At 42.9% G+C, this 23,031-nt stretch overlaps 1 protein-coding gene across 1 annotated transcript in view; it reads left to right on the top strand.

Annotated features, from left to right (window-relative positions):
- Window positions 1–23,031, top strand: part of Acoxl (acyl-CoA oxidase like) — a 277,217-nt gene that overhangs the window by 239,736 nt on the left and 14,450 nt on the right. Inside the window, exon 18 of the mRNA XM_051183431.1 lies at window positions 15,929–16,030. Within this exon, the coding sequence (XP_051039388.1) occupies window positions 15,929–16,030 (102 nt within the window). The remainder of the gene's footprint in view (window positions 1–15,928; window positions 16,031–23,031) is intronic.

Raw genomic sequence — 23,031 nt, 5'->3', positions numbered from 1 at the left:
AACCTCTGAGCAGAGCATTCGGAGGGGACTGCCCCACCCTTGTAGGCTTCTGGCAAGCAGCAATTTGCGCCTGTCAAGTGGGCGAGGTGGGTTTTTCCCTCTTTCCTGCAGTCTAATGCTCTCTCTTCCTTTTCTCAATGTGTGTAGGAGGCAGCCAGTGTAAGCACCGACCTAGCAACCAGTGGTTCATGGCAAACACCTCTTCTTGGGCACATGTTCTTTCTTCTGCAGGTGGCCCCCTTCCAGCCCCCCAAGACCCCACCTCAGCTCTGTGTCTTTCAGAGTGCCTCTAGTCTCTGGCTGACAAAGGCTCCCCTCCACCTCTCAAGCCTGGGTCCTTTAGGGGCTGTCACACAGGATGCATGCCCCACACATGCCCAAGGCATCAGTCAGTCACCTGGGGTTGGTCATAGGATTGAGCCTCCCACACAGGAAGGAAAGGGCTCTCATCTGGGGCTTGACTGAGTTTCCAAATCCAGTCCAGGATGAATAGTACCAGTCCATATTCTGACTTCCATCAGTGCCAATGACTAGTGTCAGGGACTATGGTGGTGGAATCCAGCCTTCAGACACTGTTCTGTGCCCATGATCATCTGCACTCCTTGCAATCAAGGTCCATGTAGATAGGACAAGCGTGATGGCAGCAATCCTAAGGAAGGTTATCCAACAAAGGTTGGCTGAGTTCCTATTATGGGACTAGTAAGGTTTAGTGTCTGGCTCCTTTGCAAAATTTTGTCTGCAGGCTATGCATTTCAGAAGGGAAATAGATACCGGTGATGTGGAAATCAGTGTCAGACCTTGGCTCCCAGAAACAAATGGTTTTCTCTCCTTCCTGTATCTCTATGCCACTGGAAGGTCCCTGCTCATCTCAAAAGGGATTGTGACAAAGCTCTTCAGGGCTCTGCTTAAATCACAGCTGCAATCTAAGTGGCAGTTATTTATCCTAGTGACATTTTAATTTTGCAAGTGATCTCTGGTACAGAGAACTAAACTTTCAGCCCACAGGACATTTCAATTCAAGAGATAATGGTGGAATACTGGGTTCCATGATGAGAAGACGGAAGAGTTGTTTTCCTGGCTGTTGCAAATATTTGCTACAATCTACTTTTTGTTTGTTTGCTTTTTCAAGACCGGGTTTCTCTATATAACAGTCCTGGCTGTCATGAAACTTGCTCTGTAAGCTAGGCTGGCCTCAAACTCATAGATCTCCACTTGCTTCTGCTTCCTGAGTGCTGAGACTAAAGAGGTGCACCACCATTGCCTGGCAACAATCCCACTTTTAAAGCCTTTGTGAGTACCTGTTATGTGTCAGGCTCTGTCACCTATGATATCAGCTACTTTTATATAGCCCTAGGAATAGTTAGAGATATCACTGCACCCCAAATATGCAAAACCCCTGGAGTAAGCCAATCCATGAAGAGGATATTTGACAATAGGGGAGCACTCAGCTAGTCCCCCAAATCAACATGGATTTAGGGAGGACTCCCCAGAGGAGGTGGCATTGGAGTTAAGTCTCTACCTCTCTGCAGTAAATTAAATTTAAATAACTGTGGATTCCACAGCACTTACCAGTGTTGTTGACATGACAAGGTATGTTCTGAGTTTTCCATCTACAGAGTGCTTTAAGTGCACTGAGGTGTACCCTGGAAGCTGATGCCAGATCCTGAACCCTGACACCCTGACAATTGCCTCGGCAAAAGAGGGTGTCTTCTATTCCATCGCCATGCGCACATCTCCCTAACCCACCCACAGGTGCCTTGAGATAGCAGTTAGTACTTTTTTGTCTGGGAAGACCTCATTTTTTTTCAAGTGGATATCAAGACAGGTGTTCTAGGAGAGAATAACAGAGCTGCCATGATTAGTCACCCTAGAACTGTTCTGAGAATGTAGCCTGCACACCCGAAGCCAGGGGAAGAGGAGGGGGGATTCTCTTGTCTTACTCTGCTGTGGGATTCTGCACTCCCACTAACTCCTGGCAAAACTCTTTGCTTAGGAGAAAGGGGCCAATGTCATTCTGGTACGAATAGCATGAGGATCAGGCTGTCTGTGTGCTTCATCAGCCAGGGGACACATGCATGCAGATGACAGCAGTTGTGGGGACATCTCGCCAGTTCTTTCCCTTGACACTTTATTGTCAAACATCTAAATCAATAGCTAAGCGGAAAAGCAGCTAGGTGGCAGAAATCCTCATGTTTGGAAATTCATCGAGCTGCCCCTTCAAGCATGGAAGACCCAGCTCTCTGGGGACCCGCCCATGCATGTCAGGCACAGGGCCTGTGATGAGGTAGGACTCCTGGCATACTCATCCCCCATTTCCTCTGTGCACAGCTGTACAGAGAAGATTTCATTTTAAGCAAGGGCAAGATGGGCAGGTGATCACTTCGGACAAAAAATGAGAAATATTTGGTGGGAATCACATACAGGAAGCTGAGAGTAGCATTTGGAGCTAAGAGGCAGGTCAGTGTAGTCAGGGAAGAGAGCCTGGCTGACATTTGCCATTGCACCAATAAAATGGGGAACAAGATCTGGAGTGCGCAGGGAGCTCCCTTCTGCACCCGCTCCGAGGGTGGGTGGAGAAATTCATCAGCCGGTTTCTGTGCTGCGGCTGCAGCCTAGCAGTCACACAGTTGCCCTGTGTCTAGAAGAACATGCATTTCCCAGAAGACAGCTAAGGGGACATCAGTGCTACCGTTATGGGAAAAGTCACACTGTGTGGCTGACGAGGCGGCAAACCCCAGCACCTGCAGGAGGCAGCTCACCAGCTGTCACATCAGCACCCTGAGTAATAACGGGAATTGCTTGAGAGTTCATGACTTCTGCTCTCTACACCTGATAAACGCTTCCTTTTGTCCTTACTAAATTTTAATGTCTTTTGGTTAAATGTCCATTAAAGAAAAAAAAAACTACCCACTAGTATATTAATTATATTATGCGGTGGGAAGAACAAAGGTCTTATCCTTCCTTCTTCCAGAATCTAGGCAGGTGGGGAGAAGGAAAAGGGGGGAGGAAGAGGGACAGAGGAAGGAAAGTGGATTGCTTTTAAACTGAAATATCAAGGAAAAAAGTGGTCCACATGAAGGCACCAACTAAGCAATTTCTGTCTCTCCTGATGCACCAACTTTCCAACTTTGAGGAAGTCTTGCTACTCTTTTTTGACCCTTCTGGACTGTCAAGGATTGGATGGGGACAAGGTAGGTAACTTGTATTCTGAAGCCTTAGCCAAATGGGATGGACAGCTAGGCACAGCCCACCCACAGCTGTCTGATTAGTAGATTACATCCTGAAAGGGCTTCCACAGAGCAGAAAGCAGTAAATGCCAAGACTAGGAGCAATTATGGGAACTAGCCTGCCTTTCAAAGTAAAAAACCCAGATTGAATGGAAAGTCAGACTTTCTCACACCCATTATTTCTATTAATGAACTAGACATTAAAAGACAGACAAGGCATGGTGTGCATAGAGTCCTCTGGGCTCTCATGAAGCTTCATATCCCAGAGTTGTTGAAAACAGAATAGAAAGAAAAAGAACTCGAAATCTGGACAAGGCTACTATACACTGCAACAGCAGGGTGAGGAAGGGGGCTGGGAGAAAGAGGAAGTGCTTACTGAAAGGTCCAAAAAGGAGGCAGCCTATAAAGACAGTGACTTTTACTTTGTTTCTGGGAACCAGTGCAATAAGGTAAGAAGCAGAAAAATATAAACTGGACCCTTTTAGACAAGAGAGAAGAAAAACAAATGTTGGCTTACATGTGACATGCTGGCTTATCTGTTTAAAAAATACTAGCAGGTGTGTCCAGCTGCAGTCACATACCACGTATGCCTGGGATAGCCGTGAGTATACCCAACACAGAACATTAAACTTACTTAAAAGTTCATGGTTTTTGTTTGGCTTGGTTTTTGGTTTTTTGGTTTTTATAAACAGATTGTACTCTTCTTAAGTAAAAGACAATGTTGTGTTACTATGACAAACGATTAGACACACCTGTAAGGTGTTTCAAAACAAGAAACAAGGGGGGGTGGGAGAAGAAAGAAAAAAAATTCCTGAGACTGGAAATGGAAGCTAAGTCCACCAAAGTTACAGGCCCAAGCTTTCAACATGAAATTATTGATATTTTTGAATACTAATAATGAACACCTGGACACTGAATTTTTTAAATACATTTTTCAAACACACACACACACACCACACATACCTAGTGATAAATAAATCTACCAAAACATGTGTGGGGCTTGAATGTGTGGGACTGATTTGAAATGCTGATGAATTAAACCAAATTAGATCTATATAAATCAGAGAGAAGTTTCTACACAGTAAATATATAAGTTCTTTTTGTTGTGATATATGGGTTTAATAGAATTCATATTAAGAAATCTCTTATTGCTTGGCACAAAACCATCCTGAAATTTTAAGTAATGTCAAATACCTAGAAGAGCCTAACAGATCTTGAAAAGAATATGAAGTGGGAGGCATCAGTCAAAACAGTTTCAACCATTGTAACTAGAGTAATCAAGGCTACATTGTTTGTAGATGCGTGTGCACACATCTCAACAGATCGTGACAGAGGAATACAGACACACCGAACACATAGGGCCACCTGGCTTGTTGAAATGGCAACAGCAAACCCAACAGAAGAAAGGCAGCCTCTTCAACAAATAGTGCTGTGGAAGCTGGGCACTCACAGACGAAATAAGATAAGGGAGAAGCCAAAGATGGTGGAGCATCAGGGATGGCAGTAGGTTAAGTTGGAACCAGTCTGTTTCTGGATTAAGACATGTCCTGGAGAAGAGCCTGACTGAACTGAGTGCTTACCCACAAGTCTCCAGCTTCAATGCATGCTTCTTAGCCAATGTGAGTCAGCTTTCTGTGACTATAACAAATACCTAACTAAGCAACTTATAGAGAGAGAAGGTTAGTGGCTGTAGTGGTGCAGGCCTGTCATCCTGAGAGCTGGGCATGTAGCTCAGTGGTGGGATACTTGCCTGTGTGCATGAGGCCCTCAATTGATCCCCGATACCATAAAATGGACAGGGGTGCGGGGGGAGAGGCTAAAGCTCTGTTTTAGCTTATGGTTCCAAAGATTTTGGTCCAAGACTGGGTGGATGCCCTGCTTTGAGGTGCCTGGTTTGGAAAGCTGTGTAATAGAGAAAAACCATTCATCTGTGTGCCAAGATGCTAGGATGGACAGAAGAATGCTGCTCCCCTGTAGCATGAATAATAAAAGCCCAGAGTCAGATATTGGGGTTCAAGCTGAAGATTAGAGAGGCAAACTGACCAGCCACTAGCCCATACCTCTACCTCAGACTAAAGGGGTGATCCTGTCCTCAGATGGCATTTCCAGACCCCACTGCTCCTCAGACTGCCTCAGGTTGCCATGCATTCCTGTCTCCTCCACCCAGCCAATCAGTTCTGTCTCCACCTTCCTAGTGCTGGGATCAAAGATATGAGCTCTGTTTCTCTTTTAGACTGATTCACTCTCATGCAACCGAGGGTGACTTTGAACTCAAAGAGATCCATCTGCTTTTGTCTCCTGAGCACTGGGATATAAGTTGTGTGCCACCACTACCTGGCTTCTGTGGCTAGCTAGTGTGGCTGCTGGGAGGAAAAGTTTATTGAATCTACTTTTACTCCCCAGTATGCCTTCAAGGATGCATGCCAACGACTAGAAGATGTGTCTCCATGCCCTGCCTCCTAAAGGGTTCAAGCTGGAGATGAAGCCTCTAAGATGTAGGCCTTTGGGGGATATTTAAGATCTAGTCAGCCTGCTACACCCTGGAGGTGTAGCTTAGCCTGCATGGCTAGCTTGCTAAACCTGCCCAGTCCTGTAGAGTATGGTAAACTCTACAAGGTGGAGAGTGGGTTTGTCAGAGTATGGCATCTTTCCCTGCCATCCTTACTTGCTGCTCAGACACAGCAGGTCCCAGGGCTCCAGCTGTCCAGACCATTGAGTAGATCATAAAAACATGACCTCAGTCTCCTTCTCTGAAGCTTTCTCTCATCTCCCTTTGTGTTTGTTGATTTCGCTTTCTGTGCTTTTGATTTTCTGTCATCTGGAGAGCAGGATGCATCTGTGTCCAGGCCAATCACTAAGGCAGACAGCAGGCTGCTCTGGGGGCTGTCCCTGCCTTTTGTCAACTCCTGTGTGTTTGATTAACCATGACACCAGCATGTGGTCCATCCTGAGGAGAAGTCATCTCTACCTCAGAGCATGATACCTAAGAGAGAACCAACCAAAGAGATACATGAAACTCCTTCCCCCACCTTCCACTCCTAGAATAAATAGGCTGAGTTTTTGTTTGTTTGTTTTTTAAGTGAAGACACATCTCCAGATAGTTTGGAAAACAAATTTAGTTATGAGCAACTGCCTCAGATGGTCAAATAAAATGACACTAAAGTTGACCTAACACTGCCTTCCCACTTGGGTTAAATATGATTAAGGCTGCCTTACCTGAGCTCACAGCTTGGACCTGGAGGGGACTGAATGGGAACTAAGTGGCTCAGAGGTAGGCATTGCTCCAGTCCGGTCCTATTTAAGTCACTTTCCTGCTGTAAGGAATGCCCTGAGAAATCGCAAACCTGGTACTTTCTTGCTAATGCTGACAGAAATACCTTAAACCAGGAGAGCGCACCATTGCCCATCAATTTTACAAGGCAGTAGTGGGGATCCCAAGTGGCTAAAGGCTGAGGCCAGAGGCAGACCACTTCATCACAGTGAGAGAACTGGGTTGCTGCTGGGGGAAGCTGCTCTGCGCTCACACGGCTCTTCCCATGTGTTAATAAGCTTTGTTCATCTTCTCTGACAACATAGGCCAGCTTGGTCCATTCGCCTCATCTCTTAGCTTATTATGCAGCTCAGACTATGTATGTAGGCCACCGGCTTGTCATAAATTTCAGGCATTCCCCACTCCCACCCTGACCCCCCACCCACTTTCTTTCTGTTGTGAGTCCCAGTGGACCTAGGCTCCTGGGAAGCTCCTTGGTCTTACTGATACACATGGGACCCAGATACTGGCCTGGGCACAGTGGGGCATTCCAAGATGCATGAGCTATATCTTTTTGATCATGTTGTAGTCAAGGAGTAAGTCACATGACCAGATAATTACACCAGCAGGCAGATTGTGTAATAGAGGGGAAAAACACATAGCTGTGAGAACCCAAGAGGGAAGAAGACAAGGTTTCAATACAGAGACCTTCTGAGAGCATGAACATTTTAACTTGGAGTTTGCTATTTCAAAAAAAAAAAAAAAAAAAAACAAAACAAAACAAAACAAAAGACGCTTTGGGGGGTGGGCTTGAACATAAAATGAGATACAGAAGCTGTGTGATAGTTATCCACGTCAAGTTGTTGAATGAAAGGGTATGGTCTGAGAAGCCCTCCAGACCCTGACACACTCAGGAGATAGAACAAATAGGAGATGCCTGCAGCTGTGGCTGGCATAAGGGTTTTGCTGCCAACCGCTTTTGTAAGAGGGAAGCCAGCACACAATGGTGATATGCAGTCTAGTGAGTGCTCAGGTCAGTACCACACACAGCACATGTATGAAACACACATAATGCATCGTTAAACTTTCCAACAGTAGGTAGCACCATGGATGTGTTCACAGTAGTGTCAAACAGGTGAGTGACGCTTTGTTCTTCTATGTCAGAATGTCTGTGTCTCTGAGGGGAAGTCTTCAAATCACTGCATCATTTTGTTTTGTTTTGAGATGAGGTCTTGAACTATACCCAGGTTAGTTTGGAACTTGCTATACAGCTCAGGTGGAACTAGAGCTAATGGCAATCCTCCTGTCTCAGCTCCCCAGCTTCCATTATAATCTTATGGGCTCATGGGTGATCTGTTGGAGCCTGGAAATCAGACTGGAGTGTTTTTGTTTGTTTGTTTTTTGATAATTTTTTATTTAAATTTGAAACATGCTTGTTTTTCATGTCAATCCCAGTAACCACACCCTCCCATCCTCCCCTGTCCCCTTCCCCAATCTAGAGTTTTTAAAAATACATATTTTTATGTTACTGTTAAGCCACATGATTTTGTTCAGAAACTTATAGGAATGTGAGTTTTGACACACATAGATTTGTGTTAACTCTCAGAACTAGGATTCAACACAATTTAGCCTTTCTTAAAAATAGTCTGCTATGGTTTTGTAATTCTTGTTTCTAATGAGTCCTAGAAACAAATGGTCTGTCACTATAGTTTTCTCTTTTTGGGACTATATAAATGGAATTCCACAATCTTTTAATTTTTATATTCACACCATTCTCTTGACATGATGACTTGGAGATTCGGCTGAGTCATAGTTTATTGTATGGACCTACCACAGTTTATCTGTTCACCCACTGCAAGATGTTTAGTTGCTAAGAATATTTGTGTGTAGGCTGTTATATGAACATAGGCCTTTATTTCTCTAAGACAGAATTTCTAAGCTTTGATGCATTTTGGATCGTAAGTGTCTCACATATGTTAAAGGTTTAATGCCCATGCTGATGATGTAAAAATAGGTTGAGATAGATAAGAGAGATGATGTTGAGAGGTTTTATGAGCATGTTCTGGAAAAGGGAGGTGTGGTCCCAGTCTCTTTGTTCCTCTAATGTCTCAGAAAATTCTGCTATGTCACATACTCCCCACCAGAGGCCTAAGAGTAACATCTCTGCCTGCTCACGGACTAAAAAGTTCAAAGCTGTGCCCAAATTAACTTTGTCTCCTTATCAGTTGATAACATTGGGTATTTGTTACAGTAGCAGACAACTGTTGTACTCACATGTGTACACATACTCAGTGCATCCAGCCTCAGTATATGGGGAGGGAAGTGTCCCTGCCCACTGCGGGATGTTTGGTGGTATCTCCTGCTTCTATCACTAGATGCTAATAAAAATCCCTCAATTTGATGAACAAAACATCTACAGAAATTGCCAAGAGCAAAACCCATGCATGGCTGAGAGCCACTCCAACTAAGTGCACTGGGGTAAACTTGAGAGTTGTAAGAAGAAATAAACCATGTCGGCCCTGTGTTGATTTGGGTCATGGTCTTTAACACAGAAATAGAAATCATAATAATGAAGGCATCAGGGTTCCCTGCTCTTCCATTTTCTGGAAGACACTATATACATTTGGTGTTATTAGATACAAGTATAATTCACCAACAAGACCATTGTGTTTCATGACTGTTTTTCAAACACTTTTAAATGATGGATTCAACTTCTTTTATCTTTGTAAGACTGTTCTAGTCTGATTCTTAGTAACATTCAACTTTCTATAAATTGCCCTATTTCTTCTAAATTGGGAGATTTGCATGAGTGATAACCGTGGTTTCTCATTCTTCCTTTTTGTTTTTGTGGGGCTATATAGCTTTCTGCTACTTCATACCTGATTTTTTTAAGCACATGAATGCACATCCTACTTCAGGCCCTGAGTGACTATAATTTTTTTAATTATTCTCTCATATATTACATCCTGACCTCAGATTCTCCTCCTTCCCATCCCAGTCTCTCCCCCTTCCTCCCCACTCTGTATTCACTGCTCTGTTTCTCTTCAGAAAAAAAAAAAAAACAGGCCTCCCAAGGACATCAACCAAATATGGCATATCAAATTGCAGTAAGACTAGGCACCTCGACTCATATTAAGGCTGGATGAGGCAACCCAGTAAGAGGAAAAGGATCCCTAAAGTAATCTAAGAGTCAGAGGCAGCCCCTGCTCCAACTGTTAGGTGTCCCACAAGAAGACCAAAGTATACAAGGTTCCTTGATTGTCATTTCAGTCTCTGATCCCTATGAGCCCGGGTTAGTTGATTCTGTGGGTTTTATTGTGATGTTCGTGACCCTACTGAGTCCTACAATCCTTCCTTCTCCACTTTCTCAGGATTCCCAGAGCTCTGCCCAATGTTTTGCTGTGGGTCTTTCCATCTGTCAACATCAGTTGCTGGATGTAGCCTCTCTGATGACAATATGCTAGACTCCTGTCTGGGTATAGTATAATATCCTTAGGAATCATTTCCTTGACTTTTTGTTTCTAATTTTGTTAACTTGGATTTTCTCTCTTAGCCTTTAGTTAGTTTGGATAAGGGTTTGTCTATCTTGTTGATTTTCTCCAAGAACCAACTCCTATTTCATTGTTTGTGTTGTTCCCTTTGTTTCTATTTTATTGACTTCAGCCCTCAGTTTGATTATTTCCTGCCATGTATTCCTCTTGGGTGAGTTTGCTTGTTTTAGTGTTAGAGCTTTCAGGTGAGCTATTAACTTGCTAGTGTGGGATTTCTCTAATTTCTTTGTGAAAGCACTCAGTGCTGTGGATTTTCCTCTTAGCTCTGCTTTTATTTTGGGGTATTTTGTACCTTCATTTTCATTGAATTTTAGGAAGTCTTTAATTTCTTTCTTATTTCTTCCTTGATACAGTGATCATTCAGTAGAATTTTTCAGTTTCCATGAGTTTGTATGTTGTTTCTGTTGTTGGTGGTCTGATAAGATGCATGGAGTTATTTCAGTTTTCTTGCATCTGTTGAAACTTGCTTTGTGACCAAGTATATGGTCAATTTTGAAGAAAGTTCGATGAGCTGCTGAGAAGAAGATAGAGTGTTTTGTGTTTGGATAAAATGTTCTGTAGATAATTGTTAGGTCCATTTGAGTCTTAATGTCTATTAGTTCCATTATTTCTGTGTTTAGCTTTTGTCTGGATGACCTGTCCATTGGTGAGAGTAGGGTGTTGAAGTACCCCACTATTAATGTGTGGGGTTCAATGTGTGATTTAAGTTTTAGTAATGTTTCTTTTGCAAATGTGGGATATTCAGAATTGAGATGTCATCTTGGTGAATTTTTTTTCCTTTGAAGGGTATGAATTGTCTTTCCCCATCTCTTTTAAGTAATTCTGGTTGGAAATCTATTTTACACTTATTAGAATGGCCACAGCAGCTTGCTTCTTGGGTCCATTTGCTTGGAAAATTCTTTTCCAATCCTTTAATGTAATGTCTGTCTTTGATGATGAGGTATGTTTCAGTAGGGTGTCTCCAGTATGGTTTTGGCAACCTGCCTGACCTCTGGGCACTTGGGTGCCACTACTGTCTTTGGGATTCTAGCAGCTAGCATGGCCTCTGGGGTTCTGGGAGTTGGTATGGTCTCTGGGGTTATGGGAGCTGGAATGGCTTCTGGAGTTCTGGGAGCTGGTGTGGTCTCTGGTAGAGCAGTGGGCTTCTGCTGGAGTTGTGGGCTTGAATCTTCATATCAGATTGTATTAATTGTTATCTCTATTCCATGTTCTTAAGCTCATTAGAATTTTGTTAATTGTATTGACCATATAAAATAACAAGTGTGGTTTTCATTTATTTTTCTCAATTGCTTTTCCATTGTCATTTTTACTGTTGTCTTTTTTTATTGCCTACATTCACTTTTTGTCAGGTTACTCTGGATTTGTTTTAGTCTTGGTTTTTTAAGGCTCTTGAGGTGAAATTTCACATTAGACTTTTCTTCTTTAAGCTAAAAATTTGGTATAGATTTGCCTATATGAACTGCTTTCTCTACATCCCATAATGTTTGCATATTTTATTTTAATTTTCTTTACTTCCTTTGAGAGTTATTTCTCTACTTATGAATTGTTAAGAAGGGTACAGTTTAGTCTCCAAGTGTCAAAAGATTGTCTTGGTTTCTGTTGTTATTGGTTAGTTGGCCAGCCCAGCCTTACAATAATTACAGGATATACATGTTTTAATATAAGGAAAATCAGGCTTCAGAGCAAAGAAAACATCTGGAAATTACATCACAATATGAGACATGGTGTAGCTGAGTGGTAGTGGCACACACCTTTAATCCCAGCACTAGGGAGGTAGAGGCAGGCAGAGTTTGAGGCCAGCCTGGTCTACAGAGTGAGTTCCAGGACAGCCAGGGCTACACAGAGAAACCCTGTCTTGAAAAACAAAACAAAAGCAAGCAAGCAAACAAAAAAACAACAAAAAGGCATGAAGAAACAAAAGACATAGTAATACTATTATGAATTCCTTCTCAGGTATTTAAAATACATGGTGTGGAGGCTGGGGAAAAGTCTCAGGGGATGAGGAAGCTTGCTTTATAAACATGAGGAATTACTTCAAACTCACAAAGCCCACATGAAAGGATGAGAGTGGCTATTGGAACCTGAAATCTCAGTATTGAGGGCTAGAGATGGGCAGGTCCTGAGAGCTCACTCACTGACACTGCCCCATGGCAGTAAGGTCAAGGTTGATAGAGGAAGTCACCCAGCATCCTCTCTGGTCTCCATACCTGTGCATGTGCATGCCTGTACACTCAGGTGCAATATACATACAAACACACTACAACATATGGAAACAAATGTATATATTTGAGAGAGAGTACATATGTGATGCAAAGCCCAGATAGAACTAAAGAGATAAGTAATATTTACATTTTAATTGTTAAAACTACTTTTATTATCCAGGATATGGTCTGTCTTTCTGACTGGTTCATATATCCTTGAAAAATAGTGTGTGAAAAACACTAACATGAGGTAGAACCTTATTCCAGTAAGATCCAATCGACTAATAAAAGGGATTTAGTTCTGTGCTCTTGCTGATCTGTCCATCAACAGTCTCTTGGCTAGCACTCTGATCTCTATCATTCTCATTGCTGGAAGTCCAGTGTTGACACCTCCAGGGTCTGCTCCCTTGTCCCTTTGGTTCTGTCTGAAGAATTTATCTTGAATGCCTGTCATTCACCACCCTCCTGTTCAGCAGCACATCTGTCTACTGCCTCCTCAGTCCTCCTTGTTATTATGTGATTTCCTCCGCATTCTTGGATATTTCTGTGCTCTCAAGTCTAATTTGGCTGATGATCACAGAGCCACTGAGGTGTCTTTGGATTTGTTTTTGCGTGGGTTACCTCATTGCATCACCTTGGTTTCAGTTTACCTCTATCATGTCGGAGGTGATTTGTACACAAAGTCGATTCTTAGTTTTGAGGGAGCTGGAGAGATGGCTTGGTGTTAAGCTCATACACTTTCCTTACAGAGGACCCCAGTCCAGTTCCCAGCATCTACATCAGACAGCTCATAACCATCTGTCACTTCAACTCCCCCAGTGGCCTCCTCAGACACTGCACTCATGTGTGCATCACACACACACACACACACACACACACACACACACACACACAAGAAAAGAAAACTAAGTGTGTAGTAAGAGTATAGGAGCAGTTAAGACTGATTCTACTACAAACAAAAAGGCCAGGGAGGTGCACTTGGGAGGCAGAAGTGGGTGAATTTATATGAATTTGAGGCTAGCCTGATCTATGTAACAAGTTCCAGGCCAGTCAGGGACACATAATGAAACCTTGCTTCAAATAGAAAAGTAAACAAAAGACAAAAAAGGAGGGCCTAGAGAAACATTCAGTGCGAAAGAGTGTTTACAGTGCACGCTTGAGGGTCTGAGGTTAAGTCCCCACATTAAAAACCACCAGGGGATGGACAGGTGGGTCACTGGGGACTGCTGGCCACCAGCCTCACTTCTGGTTCAGTGAGAAACTCAGTCAAGACAGTAAGATGGAGAGTGATAGAGCAGGATACCCTTCAGTCTCTGTGTGCACATCCATGGGCAATATAACACACACACAGGCACATAGAAATGTACATAAGAACACATGCACCACAGAGGTGGGGGGACATAATGAATAGAAATATGAAAGCGTGTGTGTTATTTAGGCTTGGTATTTAGAAGTTGTTACAGATTCCTGATTTGTTTTTTAGGAAGCAGAAATTACAAGGTCAGTAGTAAACAGTATAAACCACTAAGACTGAATCCCTTTATTGTACCCAAGACAGAACCAAGCAGGAAGTCTCCATACCTCTTGGAGCTCATCCAAGCTCATTCATAGCCTCACACCCAGAATAAGGAAAAGCTTAATATAAATTATCCTTCCAGCACTGAGTGCCTGAAGAACTGGACACAAAAGGGACTGAAGCTGGGCCCTTGGTACCTCGACCTAGATGTGTTTCTGATAACCACAGAGGACCAGTATCACTCCTATTTACTAGGACAAGCTGAAAGGGCAGCCTCTGCAGAGTCTAAACTATATTCATGACACAAGGCAAAAATTGAAAGCCAGCTCCCAGAGTGTCAGCAGGAAAGCAATTCAAGAACCTAAAGAAGGGAAGAGCAGACACAGTAAACTCTGTGTTGAGTCTGGTATAGCTGGCAGTGTGGAACTAAGCCTGGGTTGTGTAGACAGATGTGGGCTTGCCGGGAGATTTCTGTAATTCAGTGGAGTTTGACTTGAATTGGTAGGACTGGATGAGAGGCTGATATTCACTGTTGAAGCTGGGACTTGGGATGAATATCTTGTCTTCTCTCCAGTTCTGCTCCCTTCTCTATCCTGTTATATCCCTGAGAAGTTGACCTACTTGGCTTGCGTGGCTACAATCTATCTTTGTTTCTCTTCTGTTGCTGTAACAAAATATCTCAAATGGATACTTTATGAAGATTAGCAATTTATTTGGCTCACAGCTGTGTTGGAGGCTGGAAAGTCCAAGAGCATGGTGCAGCCATCTGCTCAGCATTGATGAGGGGCTTCTTGTTGCATCCTAATATGGCCAAGACCATCATAGGACAAAGGTTCTAGCTCCGTTTTCTCCTCCTATAAAAGCTGTCATGTTGCTCTCATCCTCAGGACCTCATGTCACCCCATTTCCTTTCAAGGCTCCGCCTCTAAGTACCATTTACATGTGAACTTCAGGATTATATCTCCAACAGGGGGACTTCTGGGAAACATGGTTAAGCCTTGCCCTCTCAGCGCTATTGAGTTCAGATAATAGCTGGAGATTCAAGAGAAATAGAGCACTGTTAGAATTTCCTGGTGCCATTCTTACCTCCCTGAGGAGAGTCACCTCTGCTGACATCCAAGACTATTTTCACACTGTTCTTTTAGACTCTAGTAGCTTCCCTTTGCATTCATCTTCCCACCTCTTCTAACCAGAGTTGCCAGCTATAAGGAGCCCACTGTTCCTTATGCTTTTCCTACAGTTGGATAGGCTGGCCAGTGAACCCCCTGCTTACCAGCTCTGGGATTACAAGCATTCTCCACTAAACTCAGCTTTTAGTTATTTATTTTTAATGGGTGGTGGGGATCCAAAATGAGCTTCTTGTCATTGAGCTGTGACCACAACCCAAGACCATCTTTGAAAAAGTCATTATCTTTTAGAGATACAAAGGTGAGGTGTGTTTGTGGATGAAGTGGCAGGGCTGGGACTTGAGTGGGAATGAGATGAAGCAAAAGGCCAGAGGTCTGATAACTGAAGCTGGGGCTGGAGACACAGAGGTCCTTGCACAGTCCTCCCCCCACTCTCTGTGTGATTTGAGATTATGGAACATTAAGTGGCGAGTGGATGAATGGTTTAATGAATAGTCACCCTGCCTCTGGAAAACTGGTTTATTTTTGCTCGGTGGCTGCCTGTGATGTCATTCAGGGTGCTCAGTTTCAGAAATGTAACAGAAAAAAACATACTGAGGCAAGATGTAAATGAGGAATGCTATTTTTGTGAAAGTTAATCAAATGTTGCTCAGTGGAAAATATCAAGATGACATTGCTGAGTATTTTTCATGAATGAGAAGGAAAGCAAACAGAACTAGGTATGTATTTCAAAATCTATTCTGGGTGGACTTCTAAGTCACCTGAGTGAAGAGGATACAGGGAGTTACTTGTAAACCAAGGTTGACTGTGTATTAATATTTCTTGAATGAAATTGATAGAGGGACTTCATCAAACTGTCTATTCTTTTAGATTTGTTTTCAAGGTTTATTGGAAAGTTAAAAAATAAATAAAACCTATACTTTGTACAGTCCAAAATGTGGCCATTTTAATTAAGACTTTCTGGCTTTAGATATTGTGATGTGAGGTTACCTCTGATTTTTTTTTTCAGCCCCCATTTTTCTAACATTTGCTCCCTTTCTGTCTCTTACTCTTCAGTTTTGTCTGTTGTATGGCACAAAGCTGGTGTTCCAGGAGCGGGGCTGGTACTTAGAACATCATTACTTGACTCCCAAGGCCAGCATGCAGATCAGGGCTCAGGTAAGAGTCCCCAGTGCAGGGGAGGTACTTAGTGTGCCAGCCTTTGGCTCTTTGCTTTCTTAGAAAACAGTCCTGAGCACTGACTGTTGGGTCCTAGGACCTTGTGTTTCATAGTCTGTTACAATTTTATTAAGTGGCAAGGACAGACTTGCTGTCCATGAACTTCCTGACATTGATCGCAGGGACGGGAATGTATGTTTTTCTTGTCATGTATGTGTGTGTGGGGGGGTTCTACTCTTTCCAAAGTATATTGGCTCATTCTTCATATTCAAAATATCCTGTGGGTTTTTTTTTTTTTTTGGTATTTTTATGTTAATAGCGACAATGGAAGTGAAGAGCTGTTAACGCCTGAACATGAGGGAGGGCCATGAACCCACCCCAAAATGATACTCTAGGCATAGGGAACACAGACAGCAGAGGCATGAGTGAAGCCTGTTCCTAGCACATCTCCTCTGAGAAGCACAAAGAGGAAGAAGACTCAGTTTGAGCAGTGTTTGAGAGTCCCAACGCAGACTTTGAAAAACACAAATAGTGGAGTTGAATATGCTCAGTGACAGTCAACTGGAGTGAACTGATCCTCCCTTTGCCAGCAGTTATCAGCTGCAAATAGCTTGGTTAGGAGTGGGACCACTTCTCCCTCTCAGTGCTGGGACCCCATCTGGCTTGAACCCATATGGGTCTTGTGCAAAATAGCTCAGGCTTATTACTAACTAACTCTCACATTTTCAATGAACCCATATTCCTTTATTTATGCTGTGCCATGTGCCAGTAACATAGCACATTCATCTTCTGCTCCCTCTGTTCCTCTCACTACCCCCTTCTTCTCCCCATCATTCTCAGTTTGGCTTGCCCACCTAACTTTCTGCCTGGCTACCAGCCTTTCAGCTTTTCATTAACCAGTGAGGGTAAGATATATTCACAATGTGCAGAAGGGTCATTCCACAGCAGATCGCAGTCTCTGTGAGTTGATATATGTATATATCCGTTCTGTTGTGTCAGGAGGATGTTGTTCCTTAGAGTTCTCCATCACCTCTGACTCTTACAACCTTTCCACCTCCTCTTCCATAGATCCCTGAGCCTCAAGGGGAGTGATTTGGTAAAGGCATCCTACACCAGACTTGAGTGTTTCAAGACTTTCATTCTCTATATATTCTCATGTTGTGGGGCTCTGTTAATTCCCATCTACTACAAGAAGAAGGTTCTATGATGGGTCTCTTAAGGAAAGGGAAATGTTATAGAGAAACAGAGGGGAAACCAAAACAGGAGGATGCAGTAGGGAGGGAAATGGGAGAGCAGGGTAAATTTGGGGAATTTGAAGAAGGACAGCTAAAGGCCATTTGAAAATGATATGGAAACCTGCTGCTGTAGAGGCTTCCTAACGTATATACATATAGGAAAGGGATCTAAGTGGAATCACCATAGATGGGGAGGGCTGTGTCCCAACTAGACTTCTTATGCCACCAAGGAAAACCTTGTGCCAGGAAAGAGTTACCTCTTGTTGAGTTGTTGGCCAAAGGGGTCTCATGGAATCCCCAAACAGTACAGGCTATCAACAAGGCTATAAATTGTACTTCACACCCTGATGGTAGAGTCCTATTGCTAAAGGCAACATGTATATCATTCATTTTTATCTTATATGCATGAGTGTTTGCATGAATAATATGTCTATGCACCATGTGTTACAATGCCCTCAGTGGCCATAAAATGGCCTTGAAGCTCTTAGGACTGGGATTTCAGTCAGTTATGAACAACTATGTGGGTACTGAGAATTGAACACACATCCTCTAGAAGAGAAGCCAGTGCCTTAGCAGCTGAGCCATCTCTCTAGTGCCCCTGATACAGAAACTCGGAAGGTATGGTTGAACATAAAAGAAGCCATGAATACATGGCATCTGTCTTTGGTGGAGACATTTCACAAGGACAGTGCTCGCTTTGGGGATAAGCAAGTAAACCACATTTTTTGTTGTTGTTTTGTTTTGTTTTTTGAGCCAAGGATTCTCTGTGTAGACCTGGCTGTCATGGAATATGCTCTGTAGAACAAGCTGGCCTCAAACTCAGGTATCACCTGCCTCTGACTCCTGAGTGTTGGGACTAAAGGTGTGCACCACCACTGCCTGGCTAAGGAAACCACTTTTTAGTTAAAAAAAAAATATTACACAAGGGAGAGAGGCTAGAAATATGGTAAGAGCCAGAGAACCAGGATACTACTTAATGGTGTCTTCTAGACAGGATGGGAAAGCTGCATCCATAAAATCCCAACAGTGTGGTCACCTGAAAAAGACCTGTATAATGGCAATAGTCAGCATGGCAATAGCAATGGGAATCTCACCAGACCCCACCCCGGGAGAAGAGATATAGGCAGTCAATGGCTGCTATGTCATGGAGAATCAGTTTTCTCCAGGGACAAGCTCATGATTGGTTATCTAATCCTGAGCAATCACTCCTAAACATACGAACATAGAAGAAACACTGAATTAACTCGGATGTTTTACATATGTGTGTGTGTGTGTGTGTGTGTGTGTGTGTGTGTATGCATGAAGTAAATAACAATGATAATTAAAGAAGTAATCATGAATTTTAGAGGGAATCAGGGGGCCATGGGAAGAGTTAGGTTGGGGGAGACAGAGGGATTGAATGATGTAAATATAGTATTCATGAAGTTCTTTGAAGTTTTTTTAATTAAAAAATTATACAAGGGACTATTTTAATCTATGCCACCAGTATTGCAAAATTAGAAGGAAAAATACAGCAGAGGGAAGCTGAATTAAAAACCACCTTTTATGTAAGACACGAAAGTGCTTTAGCATTCTTGTACATGATTTCTACACTTGTCAACCATAGGACCCGCACAGCATCCTGGGAGGTAAGAGGAAGGAGCCAGACTCCTCAGGACTAGCTTTCCCTGGAAGGTAAAATAGGGTTACTCAAAGGCTTCCTTGTCAGATTTCTAGGATGCCAACTTGGAGCATGCAAGTGTTCTCAAAGGGGAGAGAACAGGGAAGCTGGCACACTTCCACCATCTCCCACCTCCATCAAACCCTTTACAGGAACCTCAAGTCATTCATAAAATCATGAGCTTTGCTTCAAAAGTAGGTTTGGGATCTTCGGTCAATTGAAGATGCCCAGGAGAAGGATTCTGATAAATCTATGAGATGCACTGGGGTTCCCTTTGTTCCTGAAAGTGGCCTAGGTGTCTCCCTCAGTATTTGAAGTTTCCTGTCTCCTCGGGTGTGATTCTCTTTTGGGCTAACCCATCCCCCTCCCCTGGGTTTTAACCCAGGTATTAGAATTTTTATCTGAATAGGTCCCTTCTTTCTTTGTCCTGTTACCTGTGACATGTTTTAGTCTTTAGTCCCCAAATATATTTCACATTCTCCTTTCTTTCTCTATCCATTAAAATGCTGTCACTTTATAGCCTTTAGTTAACAATTTCACGTTCAGTCTTTAAGCTTTTATTTCCTTTTCCTGCTATGTCACAGGTCTAGTTATCTTCTGTTTGCACTGTTCATTATTTTTGACCTCCTACCCCCTACTCAGTCACTGTCCTACTGTCTCATTGAAAGTTGAAATCTACTGGAAATGACATATTTGGGGGAAATGCAATTTCTTTTCTATTCTGCAGATTCCCTTTTTATTAAAATTGCCTTTATTGTTTCATCAAATCATTGATGCTTTGAAGATGTTTCCCATAATTTCCCCAAATATTTTGACAATATTCATCAGAAAAGTTGGTGTGGGAAAACAACATCTACTCTCAGAAGCAACTAACCTATCTGTGCCATTCCTCACAATTTTACCACCCTGTGAATGGTTTTTGTTTTTCTACACTCACTGATGAAGAAACTGGGGCTTAGAGTGAAAAAGTCCCAGCCCGAAGTCGGAGAAACCTGTACCCTCCCAACTCCTAGCCTTTATTAGTATGCTGTCTAGAAAATGGTGCCAGCAAGCACCAGCAGACATACTCAAGTCCATGATTGGCTCCTAACCACTTGTTGATAAAAGGAGCAAGAAGTCTTGGGAAATGGCTAATTCTAGGGTTAGGATAAAAAAAAAAAAGTCAAAATAATTGGGGCTGGAGAGATGGCTCAGTCATGAAGAACACGTACCTGTGTGAGGAGGCTCACAAAGGTGTGTGATCTGGTTCCAGGGAAATCTGACGCACGCTTATGGCCTCTTAAGACAGGGCTGTCAGTACAAATACTCACACGGACACACTCATATACACAACACTAAAAATAAATCTTCCTTTAAAAACATAGAGCATGCAGAAGATACACCTGACAGATTTCACCATAAGGAAGTGTGTAATGTTAGTCTCACCTACAGCAGCATGTGTTCATAGCATGTGGCTCTGGTACCGGATGCTAAGAAAACACTTCCTTCTTCCCTAAAAGCCATAACTCTAATAGCGAGAAAACGAACAGCAGACAAAGCCAAAGTGAAAGGTGGTCTACACAACATGACCAGTGTGCCCGGAAATGGGGAGTGGGTCAAAGACCAGGGAAGACAGAAACCCTCTAAGGACCGACTGCCATGTGGGAGCAGAAAAGGACTTCAGTAGAAGAAAGGGTGACATTGAGTGACAGCTGTAGTTTAATTAATAGTGATGCTCAAATGGTGCTTTTTAGTGTTTACAATGGGCTAGAGCTTTGTCAGACATTAACATTAGGAGAACCGTGTAAAGGGCATATGAGAACTTTCTGGATGTCTTTGACACTTTTCAAGAAATATAAAAGCTTCTCAAATTACAAAGTTTACCAAAACAACAAACGGCAATGCACAATGAGCCTAGACTCAATCCAGATGTTACGTCCTCCCAGAACACCCAGGAGTTAAAATGAAACTATGGTCTACTGATTACTAGAAATACACATACTTGTACTAAAAGAAAAGTTTTGTTCATTCTCACAAAGTCCTTCAAGGTATGTAGCACTGATAGAATCCCCATTTAATAAGTGAGTGAAAGTAACAGAGAAGTTAAAAGAAAAAAATACATCCAAGACTCTAGCTCAACACACAGGGCTAGGGAAATTCAGTCAGGAGGGGGACCTGAGTTAAGATCACATGTGGAAACTTGGGCACCATAGCACAAGATACCTATGATTGTCATGCTAGAGGAGGGATAGAGGCAAGTAGAAACCCTGGAACATGCTGGCCAGCCAGTCTAGCTGGTCAGAGAATTGAGAGAGAGAGACCCTGTCTCAAAATGCAGGGTAGGGAGCAATTGAGAAAGGTAGTCAATGACACTGGCCTCCACATGTGTGCACATACATACTTAGGGTTTGGTTAGGCAAAGTTAGTGCATACACTGAACCATCTTTGCAGCCCCAAACTTCATTGATCAAAAGCATAAAATTCTGACCTCGGCTTCTAAAATCAGCAAATTTGAATAATACACATTATTCTAGTTTAGCCCCAGTTCATGGCACCCTTTGAGGTACTCAAGATGTGAATGGAATGGTCTCATTTTGCTCTCTGACCTGGGCACAGCCATCCTGCTCGATCTATCAGTTCTGCAACTGTGACCCTCCCCTCAAGGTCCAAGCAACTATGTGGTCAGATCACACTGCTAAATCAACACCCAAGGGAGCTTTCCAGTTGGTGTGTGTTGAGAGAACCACAGTCTAGCTGTGGGGTGCTGGTTAAAAGAGGACCCTCTTCAGTGTGGTGGAGTTAGTACTTAATAAAGTGCTTGAATAGGGGTCTGTGTAGACAGAAGTTTCTGTCCCACCCAGTCCCACAGCCGTTTATTCCCAAATAAGCACACAGAGGCTTATACTAATTATAAACTATTTGGCCAATGGCTCAGGCATATTACTAACAAACTCTTACAACTTAAATTTACCCATAATTCTTATCTATGTTTAGCCACGTGGCTTGGAACCTTTTCTCAGTAAGGCATTCTTGTCTTGCTTCCTCTTGTCTGGCTGGCGACTGTGTCTCTGCCTCCCCTCTTCTCAGAATTCTCCTAGTCTGGTAGCCCCGCCTAAACTTCCTGCCAGGCTTACCAGCCAATCAGTGTTTTATTAAACCAACATTGAGTGGCAAATCTTACAGTATACAAGAGCATTATCCCACATCAGTTCCGTTTCCCGCTGAACTTGAAATGTAGATATCAGTGAGTATCAAGGATTTGCCAGGCATGCAGGGAGGCTCAGGAAACCCAGGCCCAGTAAGAGGAGGATTAAACCTCTCCCTTTCAGCAGGAAATCACCCATGAGAGTCACAGTGCTGAAACACCAAAAGAAATACCAGCCAGGACTATGTCCAAGAAGTTTTGACACTCCTACCCCTACATTCAAGCACATTGCACTACTTCGCCCAAACATTGTTCTATTTTGAGTTAAGGCATGTCTCTGCTGGAGCTCAGCCCACCTGAGTCTTTCTCCCATGACTCTTGGGCTGTTTTCTTCAATGCATCCACAGATGTGACCAGCAGAGCCCAGGTCTTGCTTTGCTTCACTAGCAAGAGGAAGCAGAGCAGACCTGGCAGCCTCTGTCTGCCCCACAGGAAGGGATGATTCATCTCTCCCAGAGTGGATAGAGCCGCCTGGAGTCTGCTGATGGTGTGTGATCTGGGCCCTTGACTGTGGCTGCTCCTACTAGAGTGACCCTAGGGCTAGAGTTTCAGTTTCAGTTCAGTCAATCAAATAGCTGAACTGCTGAGGAGGAAAAGCATTCAAGGCTGATGATTGATGGGCCCTTCCATTAGTTCTCAGTACCATTGGCGCAGGGCTTTATTCTTAAATCTGGCTTGGAGTAAGGATGTGAAATAGTGTGGCCAACCCTATGTCCCTAAAGCAAAGATCCCCGCTATTTGAATTCAGGAGATGAATGATGGTCATTTATTGCATGTATACTTTATATTGTTTTTATTTACATGTGGTGTATTTATTCATTTAAACTACTCTTTTTTAACTAAGCATAGACTATAAATACAAATACTGTCCAGTGGCTAAAGGGTTTGGCACAAAAAGAAAAAAATCAAAACAAAACAAAAA

The sequence above is a fragment of the Phodopus roborovskii genome, unplaced genomic scaffold, assembly GCF_943737965.1.
Source record: "Phodopus roborovskii unplaced genomic scaffold, PHOROB, whole genome shotgun sequence".
Classification (NCBI taxonomy): domain Eukaryota; kingdom Metazoa; phylum Chordata; class Mammalia; order Rodentia; family Cricetidae; genus Phodopus; species Phodopus roborovskii.
Note: the sequence above shows the minus strand (reverse complement) of the source record. Positions and strands in the feature narration are given on the sequence as shown.